Here is a 24756-nt window from a genome sequence, read left to right on the forward strand (position 1 = left end):
GTTTAGTCTCGTTCTCTCCATTGATGTTGTTCGTTTCCTAAAAAAACCCTTTGAGAGATGATGGCCATTTCTAAGAGCTACTACCTGTACATTTCTGGTCAAAATGGTTATTATTGCTAACTGATATAGTCAACTTTCCTATAGAATGATAGCAATTTATTCGATAAGGATTTCCGGCAAAAGTTGAAAGGAGACATATTTTTGGACTACATCGAAATTTTAGATGAAGATCTTTACATAAGTATAGCCGAAAAAAGAGTGGCGTTGCTGACCAATGACGAATTACTACTGTTAGCGTCTTGTCATCAAATGCAATTTCTACCTAAGGGAAAATACGAGTTTTACTTTTCGACTCGACCTTACCTTCAGGTTCCAATGTTCTATCTACTCCATCGGAACATTTCGACTGCCACCAAAGAAACCATCAACAGAGTGTAATTAAAATCCAACATTTTGCGAACCTATAGACCATTAAATTACATAATTAAAGAAAAACCAACGCACATGGGCAGAGCCAACATTGGAGGCTATTTCTCTAGCGCCATGAGGCAACACCAGACAAAGCCCGCGTTCAGTACACGTGGGAGGCTGGCTAACACGCACTGTCTCTTGCTTTTGCAAAGTTAGAACGAATTAGGAAATAGGCTCCGATGGCGGTCCCTCTCTCCCCCCTGTGGTGTTTGCTTCTCTTATGGCATTAATGTTATGGTCCATAAATAATTAATTTCAATTTCAGATTGGGTCCAATATTTGAGTCCCGCCCCTTTGATTACATTCGCCTAACGTGCAAATATATTGTCTATCATCAACATGCTTGGGAGAAGCCCGTGGACTACAATGTACAACTAGGCATGGATGTTATGATCCTGCCTTCCCTCTTAATCACGCTTTCACTCGTGTTTGGACTGCTGTATTATTCTGGGGCTTATTTTTACTATGTGGTACTCGATCTTTAAGTTTAATTGGCCCTACATTATGACCTGGCGACTAGATCTTGGGTGTCTTTCATAAATTCAAGATCCAATTCCTTATCATTTTCTTTAAATTTAAGGACTTTTAGTGAACATTAGATGTCAAGGGTTTTATTTCTACCTTCATCCCGGTTCGAGTTCTTTAGTTTCGTTCTTTGCCGCAGGGAAGCGTTATTTTTGAATATTGTGTAATTATGTGCTATAAGTGTAATTATCTGCTATAAATGTATTAGTGAGCAATTATGTACTATAAATGAAATAGTGTACAATTACGTGCCATAAATGTAATAGTGTACAACTACGTACCATAAATGTAATAGTGTACAACTACGTACCATAAATGTAATAGTGTACAACTACGTACCATAAATGTAATAGTGTACAACTTAAATGTAATTAACTATAACTACATACCATAAATGTAGTATAGTATAATAAAGTACTATAAATGTAATATTGTGTAACTACGCACTTTAAACGTAACATTGTATAATTAGGTACTTTAAACGTAACAGTGTGAATTTATGCACTTTAAATGTAATATTGTGTAATTATGCACTTTAAATGTAATATTGTGTAATTATGCACTTTAAATGTAATATTGTGTAATTACGTACTTGTGTAATTATATACTTTAAATGTAATATTGTGTAATTATGCACTTTAAATGTAATATTGTGTAATTACGTACTTGTGTAATTATATACTTTAAACGTAATATTGTTTAATTATATACTTTAAACGTAATATTGTTTAATTATATACTTTAAACGTAATATTGTTTAATTATATACTTTAAACGTAATATTGTTTAATTATATACTTTAAACGTAATATTGTTTAATTATATACTATAAACGTAATATTGTTTAATTATATACTTTAAACGTAATATTGTTTAATTATATACTTTAAACGTAATATTGTTTAATTATATACTTTAAACGTAATATTGTTTAATTATATACTTTGAATTGTAATTTTCTGTAATTATGCACTCCAATTTACGTAAAGTAATATTTTGTGTAATCTTGTACTTCAAAATCAATATTGACATAAATATCTATAAAAGTAGATAATTCACTTACTGACTGATTGGTGGTCAGCATAAAAGTAAACAAAAAGTCCCGATGAGATAACTTCCGAAAACATTTACAACTTTTGAAGTTTTTTAACACGGTCAACGCCAGGAAGCTTTGCAACCAGTTTAATTGTATTTAATTTCATTTATACTGCAATTGAGCAATTTACCATCTTGTTCCACAATTAAGTCGATATTTTATTACTTACCTTGAAGGGTGGTCAAAAACTACTTTCCCCTTAGATAGGTGTAGATGTACACCAACCTAAAAATAGAAATTACCCGTAAACCCTTCCATGTGAAGATTAACCAGCAATAGTCAGCTGAATTTATTATCGATTGCGTGGCCATGTTAATTTCAATTTTACGTGCCAAACTTCACTTTCCCGCCAAATAACGACTGCTATAATATTCAGAGATTATGCATTTCTGTATCATTTTAACTTTATACATATCCATTTCGTTGTTACCTTTAATTCGATAATAGCCTTACTTTGAAAAGCGAAACTGTATAACACCGAAAGTGGTATTATTTTGTGACACATTGTTAAGTTTAACATTGGGTGCATGTAAGAATTCGAAAGTACCCAGTATGATATCTACGACGCAAACTTACTTCTTAAAGGTGTTGAACGCATTTATGATGCGTTTCTCCGTTTCGATTAAAATGGCAACTGCTGCAGCATATTAAAATAGCTAGCGAACATAAGTACCAAGGCTTAACTGACATCATTGAAATTAAATTAATTTCAGAAATGATTGTGCTAAAACTCTTTTGAATTAGATTATTGTTAGTAATAACAATTTTCTCATGCGTTGGACAATTTTGAAAATTTTCTGAATTATCCGCCAAACACTTATATTGCAAGCGTAAAAATGATTAGTCTTCATTACAATTGACATCATGAAACAGATATGCAAACGAAAGAACCTACTCATCTAGCCTATTACTAGACGTCAATTAGCAACGTGACGTCAAAACCGGAAGTGAAAATAATCGTTCAACAAAAATTGGACTCCGTTGCGAGTTATTGAACGCAGCCTTTGAAACATTTCACAGTCGAACCTTAGTGTTGCGCACTTGCCCTAGTATTTATAATTGAGTTTCCCTTAGTAGTAAACATTTTCTTGGTTGACTCAGTGGTAACGTGATCGCACGTTTCTTGCGCACTCCATTCTGCCTCTTTTTTTCTATTTGCTTCTGAAGTTAAGATCGCGTACGACCAAGTAGTCAAGTAAAAACAATGAAAACTATAATCAGGACTCCGCAAGAATACAGATACAGCTAATAAGAATCATTGTGACCCCATATATCCCATATTAATTTCTATGAATTCTGGTTTGTGGGCAGGACTTGAATACAATCCGTCACTCCTCATAACTCTGATATCTTTCTGACTGTTGGTTGGTAGCAAGGCAAGGCTGAATCAGACGAGCAAGGTGCAGCAGGCACTGAGTAAACTGTTCGCGAGGTAAACTTCATTATACCAGAAGGGGATAATAGAAGAAGGATGACACTCTGTATCATCTTAACACTTTACTTTTGTAACATGATTGATCCCAGGCGAGGGTGCCCTTTTTGTTTGATTTCCCGCGTATCAAACTTCAGATGGGCATCGCAGCGTGCTAGGGTGAATTCTATAACCGTTTGGCACTAAATTCCCAGCAATCAACCCACAAACCTCGTCTTGACGTGGGATAAAAATCCACAAGCGCATGCGCCTTGGAAAATATTTAAGCGCTAATAGAGTAAAGACGTGGGAACTATTTATGGCGTACGTGATTCGGTTTAGTAACCTTGCTCCAAATGTTAATCTGATGTTGGGAAGATCCCGATTTGTGCAATACACTTCTCTCGATGAGAAGTATTACACACTTCTGGTTATACGTAACGATTAGTCTAGTTCTTCCAACAAAATTCGTCTAGATAAGTTGATTAAATGGTTGCGCAATGATTCCTTTTAGTTGTATGTATTCCTGCTCCGAAAGAAATTATATCTCCCGTATGGTAGATCAATTTACTTGAAAAAAAAAACTGTTGCGAATATGAGTAGCTGAGTTATTAAGGCAGTTCGTGAGCAGTTTTGTATCATTGAGCAATAAGAAAATGGCTCTTAAGATCGGGCTCTTGGAGGTAAAGTCGTACTATTTTCTGAACACAAATTCTTTAGAGTTTGAACAATTTAGGCACATTGTTTGAGGTATCTCCCCTTATTGTGACTTATGAGTTACATTCATTAAATAGTGAGAAATCAATCCGCTGTGTTATACCAATTTCCAATCAAATTTTCGAAGTTTTCCAAGTACCTGAGAAATAGCTGTCCACAACAATGGCCTTAAACGGAGTGTTAAGAAGACATCGGCCGGTGGCTAAAAATTATTTGAAATACGTCACAGACACCACATGACGCCAAGACACAAATGCCCTACATGTAGTGTGATTGGACAGGTAGTCCTCGTTTTACGCAAGCTTGCAGGGCCAACAACCCGAAGTGGTAGTTTTTAAAATAAAACCACGCCTCCTCAGTCACGTGTATATGACGTATTTCAAATAATTATTGACTAGATACCAATGCCTTCTTTACAGACCCTTTAACAGACCTTTGAAGTAATTTGATAGGTTGTATTTTTAGACATCCATGTTTGGACCAGTAAGTCATATGTTTCTCTCTACGGCAAATCGCCTGAAGAAACATCTAAACATAAGGTTGTCAATCTATGATTATTTTTCATAAAAATTACCACAATCACGAGTCTTAAATTAAGTTTGTTCTTTTTTTAGCGACGAGTACGATTTTCTTGAGAGTAAAGAAGCTCTTTCATACAATGGAACCGGATATATTGGAAAAGTACGCAAACTTATGATTTGCTGCAGGAATTTGTAGATATTAGCACTTAATAATGCCTGTCTGGCCAATGGTCGAATACATTGTTGGTGGCGGTACTGGACTGAGACAGAGTTATCCCAGAATCCTTAGTGTGACGTCACCCATGCTATTTGCCCATAGAACCAAAACGGTACCAAACATGGCCGCCCACTGCCAAAGCTAAGCCCATAACGTTTTACCAAGGCACTGACGTCACAACTAAGATAGTTTTCTTACGTGTTAATCTAAAAGCTCCTTATTGGCTGATATTAAAGATATAGGGTGGGACTAATACAAAAGGGTTAACACCTTGAAGTAAAGGGATGGGTAAATACGAAGGGGGCTAAACATTAAAGAGAGGGTGAAATGGAAAGTCAAGTGATTTTTTATAGATTCTTCGACTAATTATAAGACGAATCTGCATAGAGAAAGTTATCCAAGAAATAACACCGAATGACTTTAAAATTAAAATTAGTTTGAAATTTCATAGATAATTTTAAATAAGTACTTCCTACCAATCGCGTAACTCCTTCCATTTTTGTTAACAAAATTCTCGTGGCACACTCCGTGTCGAATGAAATATAGCGCGAGATCTGATAAAATTTGCCGGCGATGTGACAATTGTGGCGCGAGACATGGCGCGTGCCACGAGAATTTTGATAACAAAAAGGTACTTGAATTATCTATGAAATCTCAAACTATCCTCCTAGATGAAAGGGACTAGGTTCCACTTTTGAGCTATGGTGGTCATGCTAACCACTACTAATGCATTCCTGGTGTAATCTATATCTATATAAATCAAAGTCCTGACTGACTGACTGATAATCAAAGCCCAGACCAAACCGCTTGCCCTAGAAGGCTGAAAATTTGCAGGAACGTTACTCATAAGTAGTAGGCGCGTACTAAGAAAGATTTTTCCAATCCGCCGCCATCTTAAAAAATGGCGCCCAGAAATGTAAAAAATATTCTCTATGCAATTAAGTACGCACGTTTCAACCGATTTCACAAATATTTAGTACAATGGTTTCCTTTAACCTATAGACGGGCTGAAAGGTCTTTTGGGTTCGATTTGTTGCCATCTTTTTAAATGGCGGCCAAAAACTTAAAAAGCCTTCATTATGGAATAATGTCCGCGTGAAAAGTAATAAAAAATATCCCGACGGGCTGACGGACTGTGCCGAGTGCCTTCGCTCCTAGGGTGCTACAAAAATATTAGTCATCAGTTCTTTATATCATTTTAGATGGAAGTTAATTCTTATTACACGCGAGCGACGCCGCGGGTAACGGCTAGTTGGTTATAAATAAGTTCCTAATTTTTACCAAAATCTGTCCTGTATTCAAAGACGATTAATTATGGTTACACTTAATAATTATTTTTTTATGTTTTAGGGTTCAGATATTGTGTTACTACAAAAGTCTTTGATGGGTGCGAACTACTGGGAAACTTATGTTACTAGCGTACCCATGACCGCCATTACAAGCACCATTGTCTCAGCAGCACCAACAAAAATCCGTATGTTAGCAGAAATAAGTATTCTCCCTATTGGAAACTGGGTAAGTAAAACTATAATACTGTAAAGCTATGTTCACACTTGCACGGGAGTCGGTTGAGAACTGATTTTGCGATTTCAACAGCGTAGGTTCACATTTTAATATTTTTCAGTTAGTTCTGTGACGCTGTCAGCTTATTCTTTCGATGGTTCTGTCTGCTTAGGCTTTCGATAAAGCTTTTTTGCCAAGACCTTTAAGACTAGTCCCATTCCAATTAAAATAATCCTGAAAACTAGAAACTGGCTTCCAAGTAAGTTTGTTGGCGAAGCAACTTCAGGAAACCGTGTTTGTAAATATCTTCTCGAGCATCAGTTTTTTTCACACTTAACTTGGGAAGCGTTTTGAATCGCTTCGAACCGGTTTCTCGTGTAAGTGTGAACACGGCTTAAGCGTATTATTCCAGCGGCTACTGACAATCCTTTAGAGCTCCGTATTACACGTTTAGTAGTTGCAAAATTTGATAGATAAAAACAAAAAGTATACTTCGTTCACAGTTTCCAGCTTTTGGCTGTAGACGTAATGTAAAATGCGAGGTAAACCAATCAGAGAAGAGGTTTTTGAAGATCAACAAAAATAATACATTATGGTGACGATCCAAATGTTAATTCTTGATATTAGAGTTAGCATCTGCTATTAACTAGCCGATTCTTACATGTAACCTGTGCTACGGATTTGAAGGTAATCATCGACACTAATCTGAGAGGTAAAGGGTGTTTCTCAAGCTTAAATGAAGTATACTTTATTGTTTTCAACGGTGAAATTTTGGTAGTAGCGTAACTGAACACTAGTACGGTAACCTCTTCAAACGTTTTCGGGTCATCGAAGTTCATTTGTTTCTTGTAGGTTTTAATGGCATTGACAATTGCTTCGGCAGTGACTTGGATTTTAAATGCCTTTATTGTATACGCTTTAAATGGAAGAGAACTAAGTAACACTGCTTGGAAAAAAATTAATTTCGTTCATTATCTCTCTGACATTGTGCTACTTAACTCACCTTTAATTCTCAAGGGTAAAGGCCTGTTCAGACTAGAGTAAAATCTTACATTCCCGGCGGTCGCCTCGTTAATTTCGGTTCAGTCACATTGGTTTGTTCATAGCTCTGTTTAGACAGACGTGAGTGCAGACAACTTAAAACAAGTCCCACATATTACGATTTTTCAACCAAGACTTTTGAATACTAAAATATACGAATCCAAAATGACAAACACCGCCAATTCCAAGAATCCCTAAACTTTTCATATATCGTCTGCTATTGCATAGCTCACTCGATCATGCGTCAGTATGGCATGATCGAGCTAGCTATGACGAGGTGGTGCCATCTTCACACTGCCTGACGAAATTGAAAATTTTCAAACTGAACCCGCGAGTCTTTACGTGTGAACGGTCAAATAACCGAACAAAAGCGATGTCACCAATGTTGACGTAAGATTTTTGTCTAGTCTGAATGGTCTTTAAGATATCAGCAAAAAGCTTCGTACCATTCAAAATTTTGCTGAGTTTCAGGAATCCCATATTTAAACCTAAAAAATCTATCGTCAAAAATTTTGTTTTTCGTTTGGCTGATTTGTCAAACTTTACTGTCGTGGAACGTCCAAAGTTACTACAGCGCCAATGCCTCTACAACCGTGTACCACAAACTCGAGACCTTGTCCGACATGGGAAAAGAAAACATTATCGAGCCGAGGCTTATTTTTAACGCTGTGGAACATCGCTTTTTTAAGTTACAGGTGCTTTTGTTTTATTAAAATATTTTGACCCAAAGGACATCATACTTTCCCCAGTTAATTTTTAACGGGTGATTTATCCTAGTTGGTCCAGTACGCGGGGTCAAAGCTGGACAAAACATAGTAGTCTTGACTATTATATTTTTCCCGTTCAGTACATTAAGAATTTAATAATATCATAAGTTTAAAAGATATGTTCCATAAGTAAGTAACGCTAAAGACTTACTGAGAGCTAGTTCGAGAACGACAAGCGAGAATTGAATACACTCGGTTTTGCAGTCCATCTTCCTATTTATTCTATACAAAGCCTTTGACAGCGCTTGACTAGGTGTCACTTTACGAGAATCTAGGACGTTCCACCTATGTCACTTCATGACAAGCTCTCAGTTACCAGTGACAAACTTATGGAACATATCTTATGAACATCAGATGAAATCAGTTAAAACAGTAACAAAATAGATTATATACCTTAATGCGTCTGTAAAGAAAGAATCGTCGGGTGTGTAAAAATCATTAGAATTACGTCATGACGTCACTGAGAAATGGCGTGGTTCAAAAAAACTTAGTTTCATTTCAAAAAACTACCATTTCTTGGAATTGGCGCGCAATGTCGAGAAAAATAAGGACTAGGTGTCCAGTCCCACTCCATCTGTGGAGTCTTTGTATCTTGGCGGCACCTGGTACCCTTGATGTATTTCAAATACTTTACCCATCCGCCAATGCCTTCTTTACAATCCTTTTAAAAACCTTGACCAGATTCATTATATTAGGTAGTTGAGGGCATATGGCGCGTGTTAGCCGAAGAAAATTGGAGTTACGAGCATGTGGGAGGGAGACAAATGACGCATTGGCCCATAAACTGCGGTAAAACTTAAGTCCACTCTTACTAAACCATTTTGATTTACAAAAATAGAGCGAAACTCAATTACTCGATGAAAGGTTTGAGCAAAAGTTGAAGGAGAAGAACGTATTCTTGAAGTCTATAGATGATGTTCTCGACATAGATCTTTACATTGACATAGCGAAGAAAAAAATTGCTTTTTTGACGAACGACGAAATACTAGTGTTCGCGGCTTGCTATCCCCTAAAGTTTCTGCCCGAAGGAGAGTACGAATTTTACTATTCGAAGCAACCCTATCTTCAGATCCCATTGTTTTTCCTGCTTCATCGAAACATATCAACTGACAAGAAAGAAATCATCAACAAAATGTAATAAAGTTCGTAAATTCAGCGATAGTCGCACCAGAAGTAAGATAAGGGACTAGAAGTATCGAGGTAACCGAATTCTTCACTTGGCGAAAGTGAATATTCTTGATAACACACCAACGGTTGGCCCTCTGGTATCGGTTTCTGAATTTTCACTCCAAAACGTGAGACGCTCACGGTGGTAGACGGCCGAACTAGATTCAAGCAGCCGCGTCCGTGTCCCTCGGCTTTAGGTTGACGGGAAGGGGTAGGAAATTTATTTGAAACTCGACCAATTTTTTCTCTCTAGTGTAGGCGCGATGGAAGCGGCATAAAATCCTCAAATTTGTTCACTAGTGCCAGGATCTATTACCAATGCTAGAGCAATTTACTTCTAGTCCCTTGTCTTACTTCTGGTCGCACTTATAACAGACCATCACTGTTCAGGCACAAAGGGTAGAACCCTGACCCCTTTCGTTTTTGCCCTTACCTTTCTGTTTAAACTATTAGCCAATCAGAAGCTTTTAGATTATCACCTAAGCAAAATTACGTGATTTTCCAAGTTTAACATGAACCCCAAATTTTTTCGTTATTTTGAGTTGTGATCTTTGGATTTACTAAGTTTGTTCTAAGTGCCATTATCAATGAAGTCCTCTTCAATTTGATAAACTTTCACGAAGATGTATTTCATTTCAGATTAAGTCCAGTTTTCGAATCGCGATCCTTCGAACACTTTTATCTAGACTGCAGGTATAATGTCTTTTTTCGTCATGTTTGGGACAAGCCCGTTGATGAACATAAGCAGCTCGACATGGATGTGATGATAGTACCTTCTGTATTAATCCTGATATCAGGCGCATCTGGCTTCATTTATACTATTGGAACCCATTTTTTAAAACTTATAAAAAGGAGGGAGTTTCGTTGATTTAATGACGATTGCAGTCCAGTACACATCTACCATTAATATAAAATGCACATTCAAGCTCTCGCAGTGGAGTCACTAATTTCGTCACATCATAATCCCACCTTAGCGACCTACTACTGCAACTTTTACTAATACAAAAAATTTATTTGATATTTTGGAGAATTTATGCAATGCAAACTGATACGCACGAAGTTAAACAATGAATGTACAACTTTACGGTATTCCTCTGGTAATTCTGCACCAGCAAATCAAGAGGTAAGATGTAACGATTTACGAAAAGTAGGTGCTTTTAGCACTAAATAACTCGGAGGTGGTTGATATCTGTTCATGTGTGTGTATGAATAAATTCTTGGTATTAACCATTCTTAAAAGGAGTAATCGTTTATGGGTAGAGTGGGTTGCTATTGCACCATATCGCTTGTCTTCGTCTAATCAATCACATGAGCATCGTAGCTGTACACGGATGACTTTCAAAAAAACATAAAAATCAGGATATAGTCTGAATTTCATTATAGACGATTCTATTTTCGAATGTAGGCTTAAGTACCCTATCAATAGATAAAAACATCAACTGAATATCCGTGATTTTCCCGTAGCAACAATAAGTTGTTTTAAATTATCTTCATACGCCTATCTAAATAAGTCTACGATCCGCAGAGCTAAACAAAATGATCTTGCCTTGTCCATTGGAAAAATATTCTGTAAGATCTTTTCATTAATAGTTGGGTGATTTTTTACTTTTCAAGTCTTGTTTTGGAAGACACTTAAAATTTGGGCAATGAATTGCGCAAATGCTATCAGCCCATCTAGGGAGACTCGCAATACGAATCATCTTAAGAAAAGGACATCTTCTTCGGGACGTTCCATTAAAAGAGAGAACGGGTCACGTGATCATGGTCCTAAACGTCAGGGGCCTATCAAGTTATGAACACGACTAAAAACTATCAGATGCAAGCAAATGTGGAATCTTCCACGAAGGAGTAGCGATAATCTCCATCCTAAAACAATAATTAATTTCGCTTCAGGTTCTGAAGACTTATGCTTATAAACATATGCAATTTGAACCTTTAGAACGTTATCAATTGTACAGATAATTTTTCAGAATCAAAGTATATCGAGACCGGTTCTTGAAACTCTTCATTCGTCGAGCAAATTCAATCATGGCAAGATCCTCTCTAACCTACGCTCTTCTTTCTCTACTTGTTGTAATATGTTTGATTGACGGTTCGTTGAGCATCTTCGGTAATGGGCTACCGAAGGCTCCGAAACACGTTAAAGATGGTGGAGATCCAGGAAAACCCTTATTTCTTACACCTTTAATCGAAGCTGGACAATTTGACTTAGCCAGAAAGCTTAGTCTCGTTGGTCCGCTTCCCGATGCACCACAACTTACCAGTTACTCAGGATACTTAACAGTCAATAAGAAGTACAACAGTAATATGTTCTTCTGGTTTTTCCCGGCAGCTGTAAGTATCCCTTATTGAATGCAACTAAAGTTACACAAACGGTAAAATTATTAAATGAAATGTATCATGGAACTGTTCCGTGAGGAGCACCATTCTCCTCTCCGACGCCTAACAGTAAATAAATATGTAGAAAATATTTTGATTTGATTTAAAATTTTGGAAACCTTAATATAGCAATAAAACATTTCTTCAAAAATTCCCACCCAATCAGACAAGAGTAAAATCTTACGTTCCCGTCAGTGGCCTCCTTATTTCCGTTTCGGTCGCGTCAGTACCAGGCTTCCAAATAAGACAAGTCTACAAGTTAAAAACCAGTTGGACAACTGTTTTAATTCAAACCCCGAGCAAGGACTACTTTAAAATATATCCTAATTTCCAAGGCAGCAAGGCTGCTTTTGAATTATAAAATAGCCGAATTCAAAATGAAAAATACAGCCAACGGCACCAAGAAGAGCGCGGCAAAAATCCTACAACGTTTCATAGATCGTCTGCTAAGGCATAGCTAACTCGATCAAGCGAAGGCATGATCGAGGATTCGAGTGATCTAAAAGCTAAAGAAAAGGCGCTAACGAGGTGGTGCCATCTCGACACTGCCCGACGAAACTGAAAATTTTCAAACTAGGCCCGCGAATAATTAACGTATTCGATGACACATGCGAACAGTCTAACTAAGCGAGCAAAGCGACTACACCGACATGAACGTAAGATTTTAGTTCTGTCTGAAATCTGAATGAGCCTGAGTTCTAGTGACAGGGATCTAAAAGCTCTGCCATCTCGCTCATTTTCTGGGCGGCAAAGTTTGAGGGAATAAGACACATGTCGGCGATCCTACCCTATAGGTGCCGACTGCCCCGTGTCCGCCGGAGGTGACTTGACCCCCACATCCCGCCCGTCACCTCCCAAGTAAACCTCATTTCCTTCCCCTGCTTACACACGTACTGAAACCTGTCTAATCACATCCTTGCCGAGGTCCACTGACCCAATCGCATTGAAACTCTCCAAAAAAAAAATCTCGCTAATTTTTTGTATCATGAGAGTGCGCAGAGACGGTGATGAATTAACCCCTTACATGTCGCGAAACTCAGGATGGTCCATTTACTGCCAAAAACCTCCATACGTCATAAACATAGTGGAAAAAAAATTATAGATTTGATACGAAGCACTGTTCAAACAGGGATAAGGGAGTCAGATGGATTGGAAATGATGATGGGCGACCTGCGGCACCATATCTCTCCCAGTGTACCTCGCGCACGCCCCTACCTTTCCGTAGGCGATTGCTAAGTGCTGCCGCGTAGCGCCATTTTATTTGAATGAGAACTAGCTTCTATTTTTGAGATAGAGGGAGCGTCCTTTACAATTTCGTCCGGCACGACCTAACCGCTGGGGATGATGGGAGGACTATGGTGCCGTAGGTGGGGGTACAAAGGCAACGCTTAAGGTATGGGGGTTTCCACTCCATTATTCTCTCCTTCAAGGTTCAAAGATGAGAGTTGACACTGTAAAAAATAGTGACTCCACAAAGGATGAGAGAAAATTGAGTGAAAGGCCATATTAATTGAATAAGATCTTTAGAATCTTTTACGTGCTCCCTTCCAATCAGTCTATTGGCTCTGGTTCAATAAATAAACTGTAGATTTCGAAGTATCATTTAGTACACCACAAGTATCGTAATAATAGTATGACACTCAAGAAACATGTTACTGATATGTTTCTTAGAAGCGAGTCTACAAGGGGTAAAATCATTTTGTACTCGCCAAAACGTTTTTCAGGTAACAGTATCTAAAAAAATGGTGAGAAAAAACCTTCCTTAACAAATGTAGCGCCACACGAATGGGAAGCTTCATACTTATTGTTATTACGTTACTTATGGAACGGTACACACACTTATACGATTAATATGCAGATAAACGTAATATGAAAACATGTTATTCGTGCATTAAACCTTGCATTCACCTTGCTTGGCTGAAACGCTTCCACTCGAGTCTTATCTGTTTTACAAAAAATCATGAGACAATATACATTCTATAATTGAACAATGCCACGTAATTCAATTTAACGATAGCAATATTCTTAGAAAAATGGAAAATTTTTAATCAGTCATGAGAGATATGCTGCGATAAGAGAGAACTAAATTCAATTGAAAGAACAGACAAGGCATTATTTTGACGAGGTTCGATTGCACAAAGAGTTTCAAAGACCATTAAGTTTCAATTGGTTTACTTAAAAATATTGATGTCATCATGGCAGTGAAAATATTTTTTGATGTTTAGTTCAACATTTTTGATAATTTGAGGCTAGGTGACGTCGTTTAAGCTTTAAGGCCAAATTCACAAAAATAACAGTTTTATCCCACGCAATAACTTTTGCTTTTACTGTCAAAAACCGCGTTAGATCGCGATGTTTTCATAGAGGAGATGAAAAGGAAGTCATTTAACTTTAACCTTATAGTAAGCAATCTACTTAGTGAAACATTAACTATATATCTCCGACTTTAAATGCTGTACCTACAGTTAAAAAAATTCCTTTGCATGTCGAAAGCAAATTAGGCCTAGCGAGTGATATGGTTAACATTGCGCGTGGTGGCAAAAGTTGAGCGACGAAGACAGTTTGTAAGTTGAAAGAGTGGAGAGCCATAAACAAGCGATAAAACCCGTTAACCAGCAATAAAACACGTTACGCGATTTGCCGCAGGTGCAACGATGAAATTTGAATCTACTTTTGAATGTGTTTGCTGAATGTATTCGAATAGATCTTTCAATTAGTTGCTTTACTTTTAAACGAAATACTATGTTTTTGTCTTTGTTAAGGAACCTTTACGTATTTATTCGTTGGAAACATTTGATCAGTGAAATTTCAGAGATTAATATATGTCGAAATGTAAGCTCGAAACTTCATCAGCTTGTGTCCTCTTATATTTCTAGGGTAACGTTCCAGCTACTCTCGCGACATTCCTATTCTGGCTATTTGAACAATTGCAAGATATGAAAGTATAGATGCAAAATCTACAACGTCATGGATGCGTACGAGTTCGATTTAAGTTCCCGAAATATCGGGAAGATTTTAAAAGAGACTTTTAAAATGTTTTTGATAAGAAGTTATCAACCTTTGTAAAAGGCAACCTTCTGTCTAGTGTTGTTCGCGTTATTGCCGCCGTTTCTTTCTAAACGAAGCTATATATACGGCGATGTTGCAGTTTTAGGTCCTGGTTTGAATTGTTATAATGAAAATATCTTATATAGCCATGGCATGGCCTATTATGATTTTGTGAAAGTTGTTAAAAGTTGTGAATGAGTATTGGTTAAATATGTCTTACAGGGTTGGAGTCACTAAAAATTGATAATTTTACAATTAAATTATTTAATTTCTATCCGAAAAAAAACCCACTTATTTCTTGATTCAGAATACATAATTGTACAGGGGGCTCTTACTAACTAAGAACGCGAGGCTATAGACCAAATTTTTGCATTTCTCACTATCGACTACATTCTATTGAGCCACCTCAACACCTTTTAACTCACTATGGTGAGGATCATAGAACACTTAGGCCTTATATGAGACTCTTTCATAAGAGTTCTAATTCAGACACGTAGACACTCCCACATAAATAGGGAAAGTTATTAGGCCTATCTTCACTAAGAAATGACAAAACAAGAATATTATTGGGGTAGGGAGGGATAGGTGCCCTATCCAAGGGTACTTATTTCCCTTTAAAATTTCATTTAGACTGGGGCAGAGAAAGCGCCAGTTCTATTGTGGTTGCAAGGAGGACCCGGAGGTTCGTCCTTATTCGGTCTCTTCGCCGAGAATGGTCCGTTTATAATCACCAAGGATCTGAAGGCCTTACAAAGAAAGTATTCTTGGGCCACACAATTCTCTGTCATCTACATTGATAACCCAGTCGGCACCGGCTACAGTTTCACCGATTCGGACAGTGGATTTGCTACTAACGAACAAGACGTTGGCCGAGATCTTCTGGAATGTCTGAAACAGTTCTTCACCCTCTTCTCGGAGTATCAGAAAAACGATTTTTACGTCACTGGAGAATCATACGCTGGTAAATAAAATCAAAAACTCAACAAACCTTTAAGGCTCTTTCAGACGATCCAACTTTTTGACCCAGCTTGATGGGTCAACTCGAGTTGAATCAACTAGTTGGATCGTGTGAATAGACGCTGGATGAGTTAAGTCACCAAAAAAGCTGGATAGGAAAAATTGGATCAGTGATCAAATTTTTGCTGACTCAACTTTTCAAGTTCATTTCTTCAGCCAATCAAAATGAATTACAAATAAAGCCTTTTTCGCGGCTTATTTCGTAAGTGCCAAGGTAGGTGGTGCTTAATAAGTTCCATTTGGCGGTAAAAGTTTAGTCGTGTGAATAGGAAGGATTTATTTCACTTTTCCCTTCAGAAGTTGGGCAAGTTGATACAACTTTTTGCCCCATCGAGCTGAGTCAAAAAGTTGGATCGTCTGAAAGAGCCTTTAGTGTTACTATTAGACCAAATTCCTTTCCTTATTTTCCTTCTGAAAGTAGTTCATTTTATGTTCGAAAATAGTCTTTAGCTTCATCCTATTTGAATTTCTAATCATATAACCATGTTTAAATTCGTGGTTGACACGATGCCGATTAAATTCATTGTTCTTAATGTTTCGTTTCTTTAGGTAAATACGTGCCAGCGATTGCTTACCAGATCCACAAGGAACAACCGAAAGAGATTAACTTAAAGGGCATAGCTATAGGAGACGGTCTCATTGATCCCGAAAGTCAATTCGATTACAGCGACTATCTTTATCAAATTGGATTACTCGATGAAAACCAAAGAGATTATTTTCTAAAGGAACAAAATAAGGCTTTGAAGTAAGTAACACAACCTTTGAACTGGAAGTCTTTTCATAAAGCCCAACTCCTTAATAAATGAAATATGAATATGTTAGTCGAACTAGAAGGATGACACTCTGTATCCTCTTAATACTTTAGTTATGGAACATGATTCTTCCCAGGCTCACCCTTTCTGTTTGCTCTCCTGCTCATCAAAATTCAGATGGGCATTGCACCGTGCTAGGGTGAAATCTATAACTGTTTGGTATTTTCTAAATCCTTAACAATAAACTAACAAACCTCGTTTTGACGTGGGACAAAAATCCACAAGAGCGCCTTGGAAAATAGTTAAGCGCTAATAGAGTAATGATCAGGGAACTATTTTGTGATTCAGTTTAGTAACCTTGCTCCAAATATTGGTAAGAATCATGTTACAATTAGCCCGCTTTGTGGTATACTTCTGGTCGAACTAAATCGTTGAATTGTATAATTTTTAGTTGAGTTGGTCTATGCAAATTAATCGTCTAAATACAATATGAATTAGTTTATCGTACATCTGGTTATATCGTTTGTATGCGATGTGGAGATGATGGTCCTACTATTGAACTTTTTAAAATATGAAGCATTTGCTCATTCAATTGGTTGGAGCTTGTACGCTAGAAGACTGCAACGTTACTTAAAGTCCTAAACCAAGGGTGACCTTAACAGAAACCTAACATAAGCCTAGCCTTCCCTAACTTAACTGAACACGTCTCATCCCCCATCTTGCTACTTAATTCAACAAAGAACACACTATTTCCTCCAACTAATTCCGATGAAAGTTGGATAATGTGAATTCAATACGACACCACTATTAAAAAATCGTTTTGAACACCCTTGCATGGCATACAAATCTAATAAAACTAATTTTGATGAATTTTACAGGTTCATTCAACAAAAGAAGTTTCGTGACGCATTCCAAATTTTCGACACTTTACTTAACGGAGACACTATCAAAACGAAATCTTACTTCACCAATTGCACTGGAATCACGAACTACTACAACTTCCTGTACACTTCGTCCCCTGAAGATCAAGATTACTACGGTAACTACTTAGCCAAGAGCCAAGTGAGAGCCGCTATTCACGTCGGTAACCTAACTTACAATGACGGACAAGCCGTGGAACAACATCTCTTGAATGACGTCATGGATTCTGTGAAACCCTTAGTCGAAACGTTATTGGACAATTACAAAGTCATGATATATTCAGGCCAGTTAGACATTATCATCGCGTACCCATTAACGGCCAATTTCTTGCAAACTGTCCAGTGGAAGGGCGCGGACGCTTACAAGAACGCGGACAGAAAAATTTGGAAGGTCGCTTCGACTGACAAAGAAGTGGCCGGTTATGTTAGACGAGCCGGTGATTTTTATCAAGTTTTAGTTAGAAATGCTGGTCACATGGTACCGTATGACCAACCACGCGTTGCCTACGATATGATAACGCGATTTGTTCTGGGTAAAAACTTTTAGAAATATTTCTATGCTTGTATCAGATTAATAAATAAAATATCTGTACGTTTCTCGTTACATGCAGTTAATGTTTTGAAATTTTTTGATAATAATTTGAGATCGCAACAAAATTTGCTATTATGGCGATTATAAGATTACATAATGCTTCAAATTATATATTACGATAAATTAACCAATGGTTAAATAATAATTAGTAAGCCAATTTGCAATTTTCTTACCATTATACAATTCAAGCTGCTTTTGTATGGAGGCTGCCATCTTTCAATCTTTGACCCTATTCTCTAAAAATCTCAATCATTTGGACAATTTTAGGGTCGGTTCCATATGGAGAGGGCGCTAAAAACCGTATTTTCTAAATGTTTAAAATTTTACCGTGTCGATGTACACGGTGTTTAAAATATCGTCCATAAGCATAATGCAATTCAAAATACCTAGAAAGATGGTACAGTACTTATAGAGATAGTAGGGATATAGATTGGTTATTAAATTTGGATCGAAAAAGGGTTTTTATCGAAAAGAAATACATAGCCTTTTTGTAAAGCGCTTTCATCGTTGCTGAATTCAGTCTGATTCCTAATTTGGTATGAAAGTAGGTACTGTCTTCAAAAACTGAGATGGGTCTATTGAAAAAAGTATCTTAATACGCATTAGACATAGTGTTAAATCACGATAAGCGAGTGCCTCCGAAATGAAACTTTAAATTTATAATTTATTTCTATTAATATTCTTTTATTTGTAATATTTGTGCTGAAAAGTTTCATAATTTGCATTGAGCAATCACCAATCCAAGGATTATAGTTACCTTAACTAGTTGAGACAATTAAAATGTCTATGTAAATAACACCTAATGACATTTCTGTATTAGTAATAAAATAAATTAAAAAGGTAGTTCGTTAAATTTGTAACAAACTGTATATAACATTAAACGTAAAGCATGGGTGATTAGTTAAAAGGTGATCTAGATTATTTTGGCATCTTTGGCCAAATCGTAGAACATTGATTGATCATTCTTCAAGAGGGCATCTGGAGAGTCGAATTCCGTTATTCGGCCCTGATCGAGAACCATCACCCTATGAAGAGTTAAATGACAACAATTTAGTCAATCCTTTCAAACCGGATTAAAAGGTAGGTAAACTAACTTGTCATAGTCCAAAATGGTGTTTATTCTGTGTGCGATGGTGATGATCGTAGAGTTGGAAAATTCCTTCTTGATGGTCTCTTGAATGAGATCGTCGGTGTCCATGTCGACAGAGGCCGTCGCTTCGTCCAAGATCAGGATCTTGGTGTTCCTCAATAAGGCACGAGCCAAGCACACCAACTGACGCTGCCCGACGCTCAGATTATGTCCTCCTTCGGTCACGGGGTTATCCAGTCCCTGCTCGAGTGACGCCACGAAGGATTTTAGGTGCGAGTGTTCGAGGGCGGACCACAGTTGCTGGTCATCTTTTTGTCCAAAAGGATCCAGGTTGAGTCTGAGTGTGCCCGAGAAGAGAATGGGCTCTTGGGGGATGATGGTCAGCCGCGATCTCAAATCGGACAAACCCAATCTCTCCACTTCCACTCCGTCTATGACGATCTGACCGCGCACCCCCTCGATGAGACGGAAGAGGGCCAGCGTCAGCGATGACTTTCCAGCGCCTGTCCGCCCTACCACGCCCACCTTCTCTCCGGCCTCGATCCTGACATCGATGTCCTTCAAGACCAAATCCAGTCCTTCTCGGTATCTGGTGCTGTAGTCCTGGAATATTATTTGTCCTCGATGAGGCCAGTCAGCTGATGGTTGACATTCTGGTTTCTCCCACTCGGCCTCGGACTCCAAACGACAGTATTCGTCAACTCTTTCTATGGAGACGACATTTGCTTCCAAACCCGTAGTGGCAGAGATAAAGATTTTCAGAAATTGGAGCAGCTGTTGGATCAAAATGTTAAATTAGTACTTAATTTGTGGAAAATAATTGTTCCACGTGATAGAAAAGCCTGCACTAGCTTATCAAAATACGTGAGAAATTAGCCAATTAGATTAGAGAATATATTAGGTTTCATAGAAAAGACCTGTTAACGACATTAATGTAAGACCATAAGTGAATCATATTACAGCTCCCTATAAGTACTGGACGTAGGTTATGCTTTTGTAAACAGCGTTTTCTTCCAAGACATCCAAGCCCGCCATCTATAGCTCAGTTTTACAAGTATAGTTTTCCCATTAACCCGGATCTTGAGTTAGGTTAACCTACGGAAGTTCCGGTTGATGATAATGGCTGTCATGCCCCTACCGGGCGCGTACAGTATCCTCTCTTACAAAAGCGCGCCCAGAGGGAGGGATACACTGTTTTCACCCCTCTCTACCACCATTAGTCTATACACTGTATCCTCAAAAAGTTTTTAGAAATACGAAGTTTGAAAAAATATTCTAACTATTGCGACTGTCCACTTAAAATATTGCGAGTGTCCACTTAAAATATTGCGAGTGTCCACTTAAAATATTGCGAGTGTCCACTTAAAAATTAAAATAACGCGAATGTCCACCTAAAAATTAAAATAACGCGAATGTCCACTTAAAAATTAAAATATCGCGAGCGTCCATTTAAAATATCGCGAGCGTCCATTTAAAATATCGCGAGCGTCCATTTAAAATATCGCGAGCGTCCATTTAAAATATCGCGAGCGTCCATTTAAAATATCGCGAGCGTCCATTTAAAATATCGCGAGCGTCCATTTAAAATATCGCGAGCGTCCATTTAAAATATCGCGAGCGTCCATTTAAAATATCGCGAGCGTCCATTTAAAATATCGCTAGCGTCCATTTAAAATATCGCGAGCGTTCATTTAAAATATCGCGAGCGTTCATTTAAAATATCGCGAGCGTTCATTTAAAATATCGCGAGCGTTCATTTAAAATATCGCGAGCGTTCATTTAAAATATCGCGAGCGTTCATTTAAAATATCGCGAGCGTTCATTTAAAATATCGCGAGCGTTCATTTAAAATATCGCGAGCGTCCATTTAAAATATCGCGAGCGTCCATTTAAAATATCGCGAGCGTCCATTTAAAATATCGCGAGCGTCCATTTAAAATATCGCGAGCGTCCATTTAAAATATCGCGAGCGTCCATTTAAAATATCGCGAGCGTCCATTTAAAATATCGCGAGCGTCCATTTAAAATATCGCTAGCGTCCATTTAAAATATCGCGAGCGTTCATTTAAAATATCGCGAGCGTTCATTTAAAATATCGCGAGCGTTCATTTAAAATATCGCGAGCGTTCATTTAAAATATCGCGAGCGTTCATTTAAAATATCGCGAGCGTTCATTTAAAATATCGCGAGCGTTCATTTAAAATATCGCGAGCGTTCATTTAAAATATCGCGAGCGTTCATTTAAAATATCGCGAGCGTTCATTTAAAAATATCGCGAGCGTCCACTTAAAATATCGCGAGCGTCCATTTAAATTTTGCCAAGCGTCCAGTAACCCAGTTCAATTTCATTTTGGTTCTCCCAGTGTTACTAAGCCAAGAGAAAGGCTAGCAGTTCAGTTTGAATTAGTACTTGACCATCTTGGCTGACGTAGAATGCCTCACAATCACAACATGGCACTGAAGATAAAGCTGAGAGAGGGAGCAACTTCTCCCATCCCAATAATTTCAAACATTATTCACACGTCCTGTTAAATTATCAGTAACGTTCTGGTGTATACGCACTATATAAAAGTCACAAAATGTTTAGTCACTAATCTTTTAGATTGGTCAAACTTAACATTAGATTTTTACCTCATTTTATTTTGATGTTCATTACCAAACACCACTAAAATAATTTTCCTGATAAAACAAAGCATGAATTAAAACCAGGCATGGATATAGTTTTGATGCTTTTATTAATAGTTACCTATCATCTTCATATAAAACAGTTCCGAACACAATTGACTTCATGCGATATGAAGAAAGCTCAATTCGTTTCTTACTAACCGTCTTTCTGAAATCTCGTCCCGAAGAAAGATACCTAACCGATCGCTAAACGCGCCCGGCCCCAAGCCCCCAACCAAACCAAGTCGAATGATTTCTCAATTCCGCGAATTTCCCCTCTCCTATGACTATATAACAGCATAGTACAAAAAAAGAAAAATTCCAAGAATAAAAGAAGTTCCCAGGTGCAAAAAAGAAAAACTGCTCCTCGCTGTCACGAAAGAAAGAGGAAAAGGGGTGCAAAATGGACTGCAAGGTTTTGCGCTCTAGGCGAGCTTCATTTATATTGATACGTGGAGTCCAGGTTGAGGGGCAAATAGAGTCTTTGTAACCCACGTGACGCGATTCATCCACTCGTAGGGTATGGTCCTTTTTTCAAATTTTAGGCCACCGCCCCCAACGCGAGCGCCATCTAGCGTTCTAGATCGGTAATAAACCTCGCCGACGCTACCTTTAAGATCAGAGATTCAAATCAAAGGTTTATAACATACAAACACGGCAATAGCGACTCGCGATCAAATCCGATTAGATAATTCAGACTCAATAGTTCATAACATGCAAATGTGGCAATGGCGACTGGCGAGTTAAAAAAAACCTCAAAGCGGCGATAAAAAAACTGCCCTATTATGACGTCAACAGAAGCTTCATCCCGAACGAATTTTGATTGGTTATGAAAATAATTTTACGTCGTCCTCTGCGTCAAAAATTGAACACCAATTCTGTCCGACCGATAGCGGTTTCGGAGGTACTTACGCAGTGTTTCCGTCGAGTATTCGGTCAAGTGGGAACTAAGCTTTAGTAACGTGTTCGTTTACTAATTTTACATGATAGGGTATCAACTTGAGTGGTGGTCAGAAGCAAAGGGTCAACGTGGCTAGAGCAATTTACCGCGATGACGATGTTTTTCTCTTTGATGACCCGTTGGGGGCGGTTGACTCACACGTGGCCAAACATCTTTTCAACGAAGTCATCGGACCAAAGGGATTTCTTCGAGAGAAAGTAAATAACACTGCTCTTATATTTATTATGAAAGTGCTTAGCATCCATTAATGAATGGTCGACGTGTCGTTTCGTTTAAATCCCGGTAGTAGTTGAATATGTAAGCCATGAATGTAATGCAATCAGTGTCTTTACTGTGAAATAACTTTCATCATAAGTGAATCATATTACAGCTCCCTATAAGTACTGGACGTAGGTTATGCTTTTGTAAACAGCGTTTTCTTCCAAGACATCCAAGCCCGCCATCTATAGCTCAGTTTTACAAGTATAGTTTTCCCATTAACCCGGATCTTGAGTTAGGTTAACCTACGGAAGTTCCGGTTGATGATAATGGCTGTCAGACCGCCGTCAGTGTCGTGATTAGTGTGAAGCTTATTATCGCGTTATAATTTTGATTTAGAATGGCTTATGTAAGGATCAATGTAACTATTTGCAATGGTTGCATGCCCACATTAAAGAGACATCTGAACACGATCTATGTGATATTAAAAGCACTTAACCGTAAAAAACTAAAAAAACGTTTTGTAAAACTGAAAAATATTGACCAGCATCTTTTGCAAACGGAAAACGTTAAAGCATTGAAAAAATTTGTCACACTTAAAAAGGGAAAACAAATTTCTATGTCGACGCACATAACCTTTAATTAGTAATAAATCGGTCCAACTATCCCCTCTAGCCTTTAAATCGATCGGTGGAAGCTTAGCTCAGTGCTGTACTGTACTAGGGATACATTAGAAATATTCTAGCATGATGAAGTCTATTTTGATCATTTGAATTCATATTAATTTCCTTTTCAACACAAGCGTTTAAAAAATACCTATAGACCGCCAATTATTTTTTTAAATCGGAAAAATAAAGTGGACTTCTACTATCATATTCACAACCCAACACTTTTATGGAACAACTTGTTTCCTTCTCTCTCAAACCTTTCCTCATTGGCTATCAGCCTACCACTTACTTCCGTTTGCTTCGCCCGCTTATTAAAAATTACTTTCGCGCCAAAATCATTCCTCTGATTTAGTTCACAAATTCGCCGCTGCGTTTCGCATATACCCTTTTCTCTTCAGTGCTAGGAGACAATGCTGATGCACGGCGATGTTATAACGTCCAGTACTTCTAGGGAGCTGTAATATGATCCACTTCTGGTAAGACTAATGGTATATTATAAAAAGGATAGAAAAATTATATATCGAAAATGATCATCTTTAATAGATTTTTGGAGAGAAAATAATTCCTGAGTGGGGTTCATTTTGATCTTGTTGATCGAATGCAACTGTGATATTTTGCTTCTCTTCCTTATATCAATCTCCCATTAAACTCCCACATACAATTCAATATAAATATACATCCTTGTTAACTCAGAAACTATTGGTCCTCTTTTGCATCGTGCCACGAAAAACCACTAAATATTTTAGCTTTGATTTACTCGCTCCGTCTTCACTGGTAGCGCTTACCCGATCAGCATTAGCCAAGACAAATCCTACAAAATCAGCTGAGAGAGTCCCTTTGCTCAAAATTATGAAAATGGCGGTGCAAAACATCAAGCAATTGCCCAAGATATTGTAGCGTACTGTCAGCCATCTGAAAAGAAATTTTATTCTATTGGCTTGGAAAAATGAGTAATGACTTGGAATGCCCTCTTTGCTTTGCATACACAGCTCCTTTCAACCCAATGGTAAAAATGTAGTGTCGATGCTGAC

At 37.8% G+C, this 24756-nt stretch overlaps 4 protein-coding genes and 1 long non-coding RNA gene across 8 annotated transcripts in view; 2 read left to right on the forward strand and 3 right to left on the reverse strand.

Moving 5' to 3' along the window:
• Positions 1-103: 103 nt before the first annotated feature.
• LOC149678525 (uncharacterized) lies at positions 104-2595 on the reverse strand. The gene is made up of 3 exons (XR_016366273.1): positions 2262-2595; positions 2060-2203; positions 104-461 (listed from the first exon to the last, which is right to left on the reverse strand). It is a non-coding gene; the product is annotated as an uncharacterized LOC149678525 (long non-coding RNA).
• Positions 2596-6168: 3573 nt separating this feature from the next.
• Positions 6169-10348, reverse strand: LOC149678526 (uncharacterized). 4 transcript variants are annotated; one of them, XM_089836464.1, is made up of 4 exons: positions 10210-10348; positions 8049-10123; positions 7949-7990; positions 6169-7404 (listed from the first exon to the last, which is right to left on the reverse strand). In XM_089836464.1, exons 3-4 carry the CDS (start codon positions 7980-7982, stop codon positions 7091-7093), a joined length of 348 nt encoding a protein of 115 aa, XP_089692590.1. In that variant the 5' UTR covers positions 7983-7990; positions 8049-10123; positions 10210-10348; the 3' UTR covers positions 6169-7090. The 4 variants fall into 4 exon arrangements, with proteins under 4 accessions (XP_089692590.1, XP_089692588.1, XP_089692591.1 ...); XM_089836462.1 differs by having other exon boundaries at positions 8049-9375; positions 9870-10348; XM_089836465.1 differs by having other exon boundaries at positions 8049-10348.
• Positions 10349-10488: 140 nt separating this feature from the next.
• On the forward strand, positions 10489-18156 carry LOC149678527 (putative serine carboxypeptidase CPVL). The gene is made up of 5 exons (XM_089836461.1): positions 10489-10559; positions 11407-11770; positions 15494-15824; positions 16430-16625; positions 17511-18156. The coding sequence occupies exons 1-5, from the start codon at positions 10504-10506 to the stop codon at positions 18097-18099; spliced, it is 1536 nt and encodes a 511-aa protein (XP_089692587.1). The 5' UTR covers positions 10489-10503; the 3' UTR covers positions 18100-18156.
• Positions 18157-18812: 656 nt separating this feature from the next.
• Positions 18813-24756, reverse strand: part of LOC149678528 (multidrug resistance-associated protein 1-like) — a 50202-nt gene continuing 44258 nt past the window's right edge. The window contains exons 37-39 of the mRNA XM_089836460.1: positions 24511-24637; positions 19239-20008; positions 18813-19169 (exon numbers count right to left, since the gene is read on the reverse strand). Coding sequence (XP_089692586.1) covers positions 19058-19169; positions 19239-20008; positions 24511-24637 — 1009 coding nt within the window. The 3' untranslated portion in view covers positions 18813-19057. The remainder of the gene's footprint in view (positions 19170-19238; positions 20009-24510; positions 24638-24756) is intronic.
• Positions 21888-23555, forward strand: LOC149678529 (ATP-binding cassette sub-family C member 1-like). The gene is made up of 3 exons (XM_089836951.1): positions 21888-22802; positions 22889-23056; positions 23457-23555. Exons 1-3 carry the CDS (start codon positions 22728-22730, stop codon positions 23553-23555), a joined length of 342 nt encoding a protein of 113 aa, XP_089693077.1. The 5' UTR covers positions 21888-22727.

This window comes from Phalangium opilio, unplaced genomic scaffold (genome assembly GCF_054372755.1).
Source record: "Phalangium opilio isolate 3A_F unplaced genomic scaffold, DU_Popi_V2 ptg000042l_1, whole genome shotgun sequence".
NCBI lineage: Eukaryota > Metazoa > Arthropoda > Arachnida > Opiliones > Phalangiidae > Phalangium > Phalangium opilio.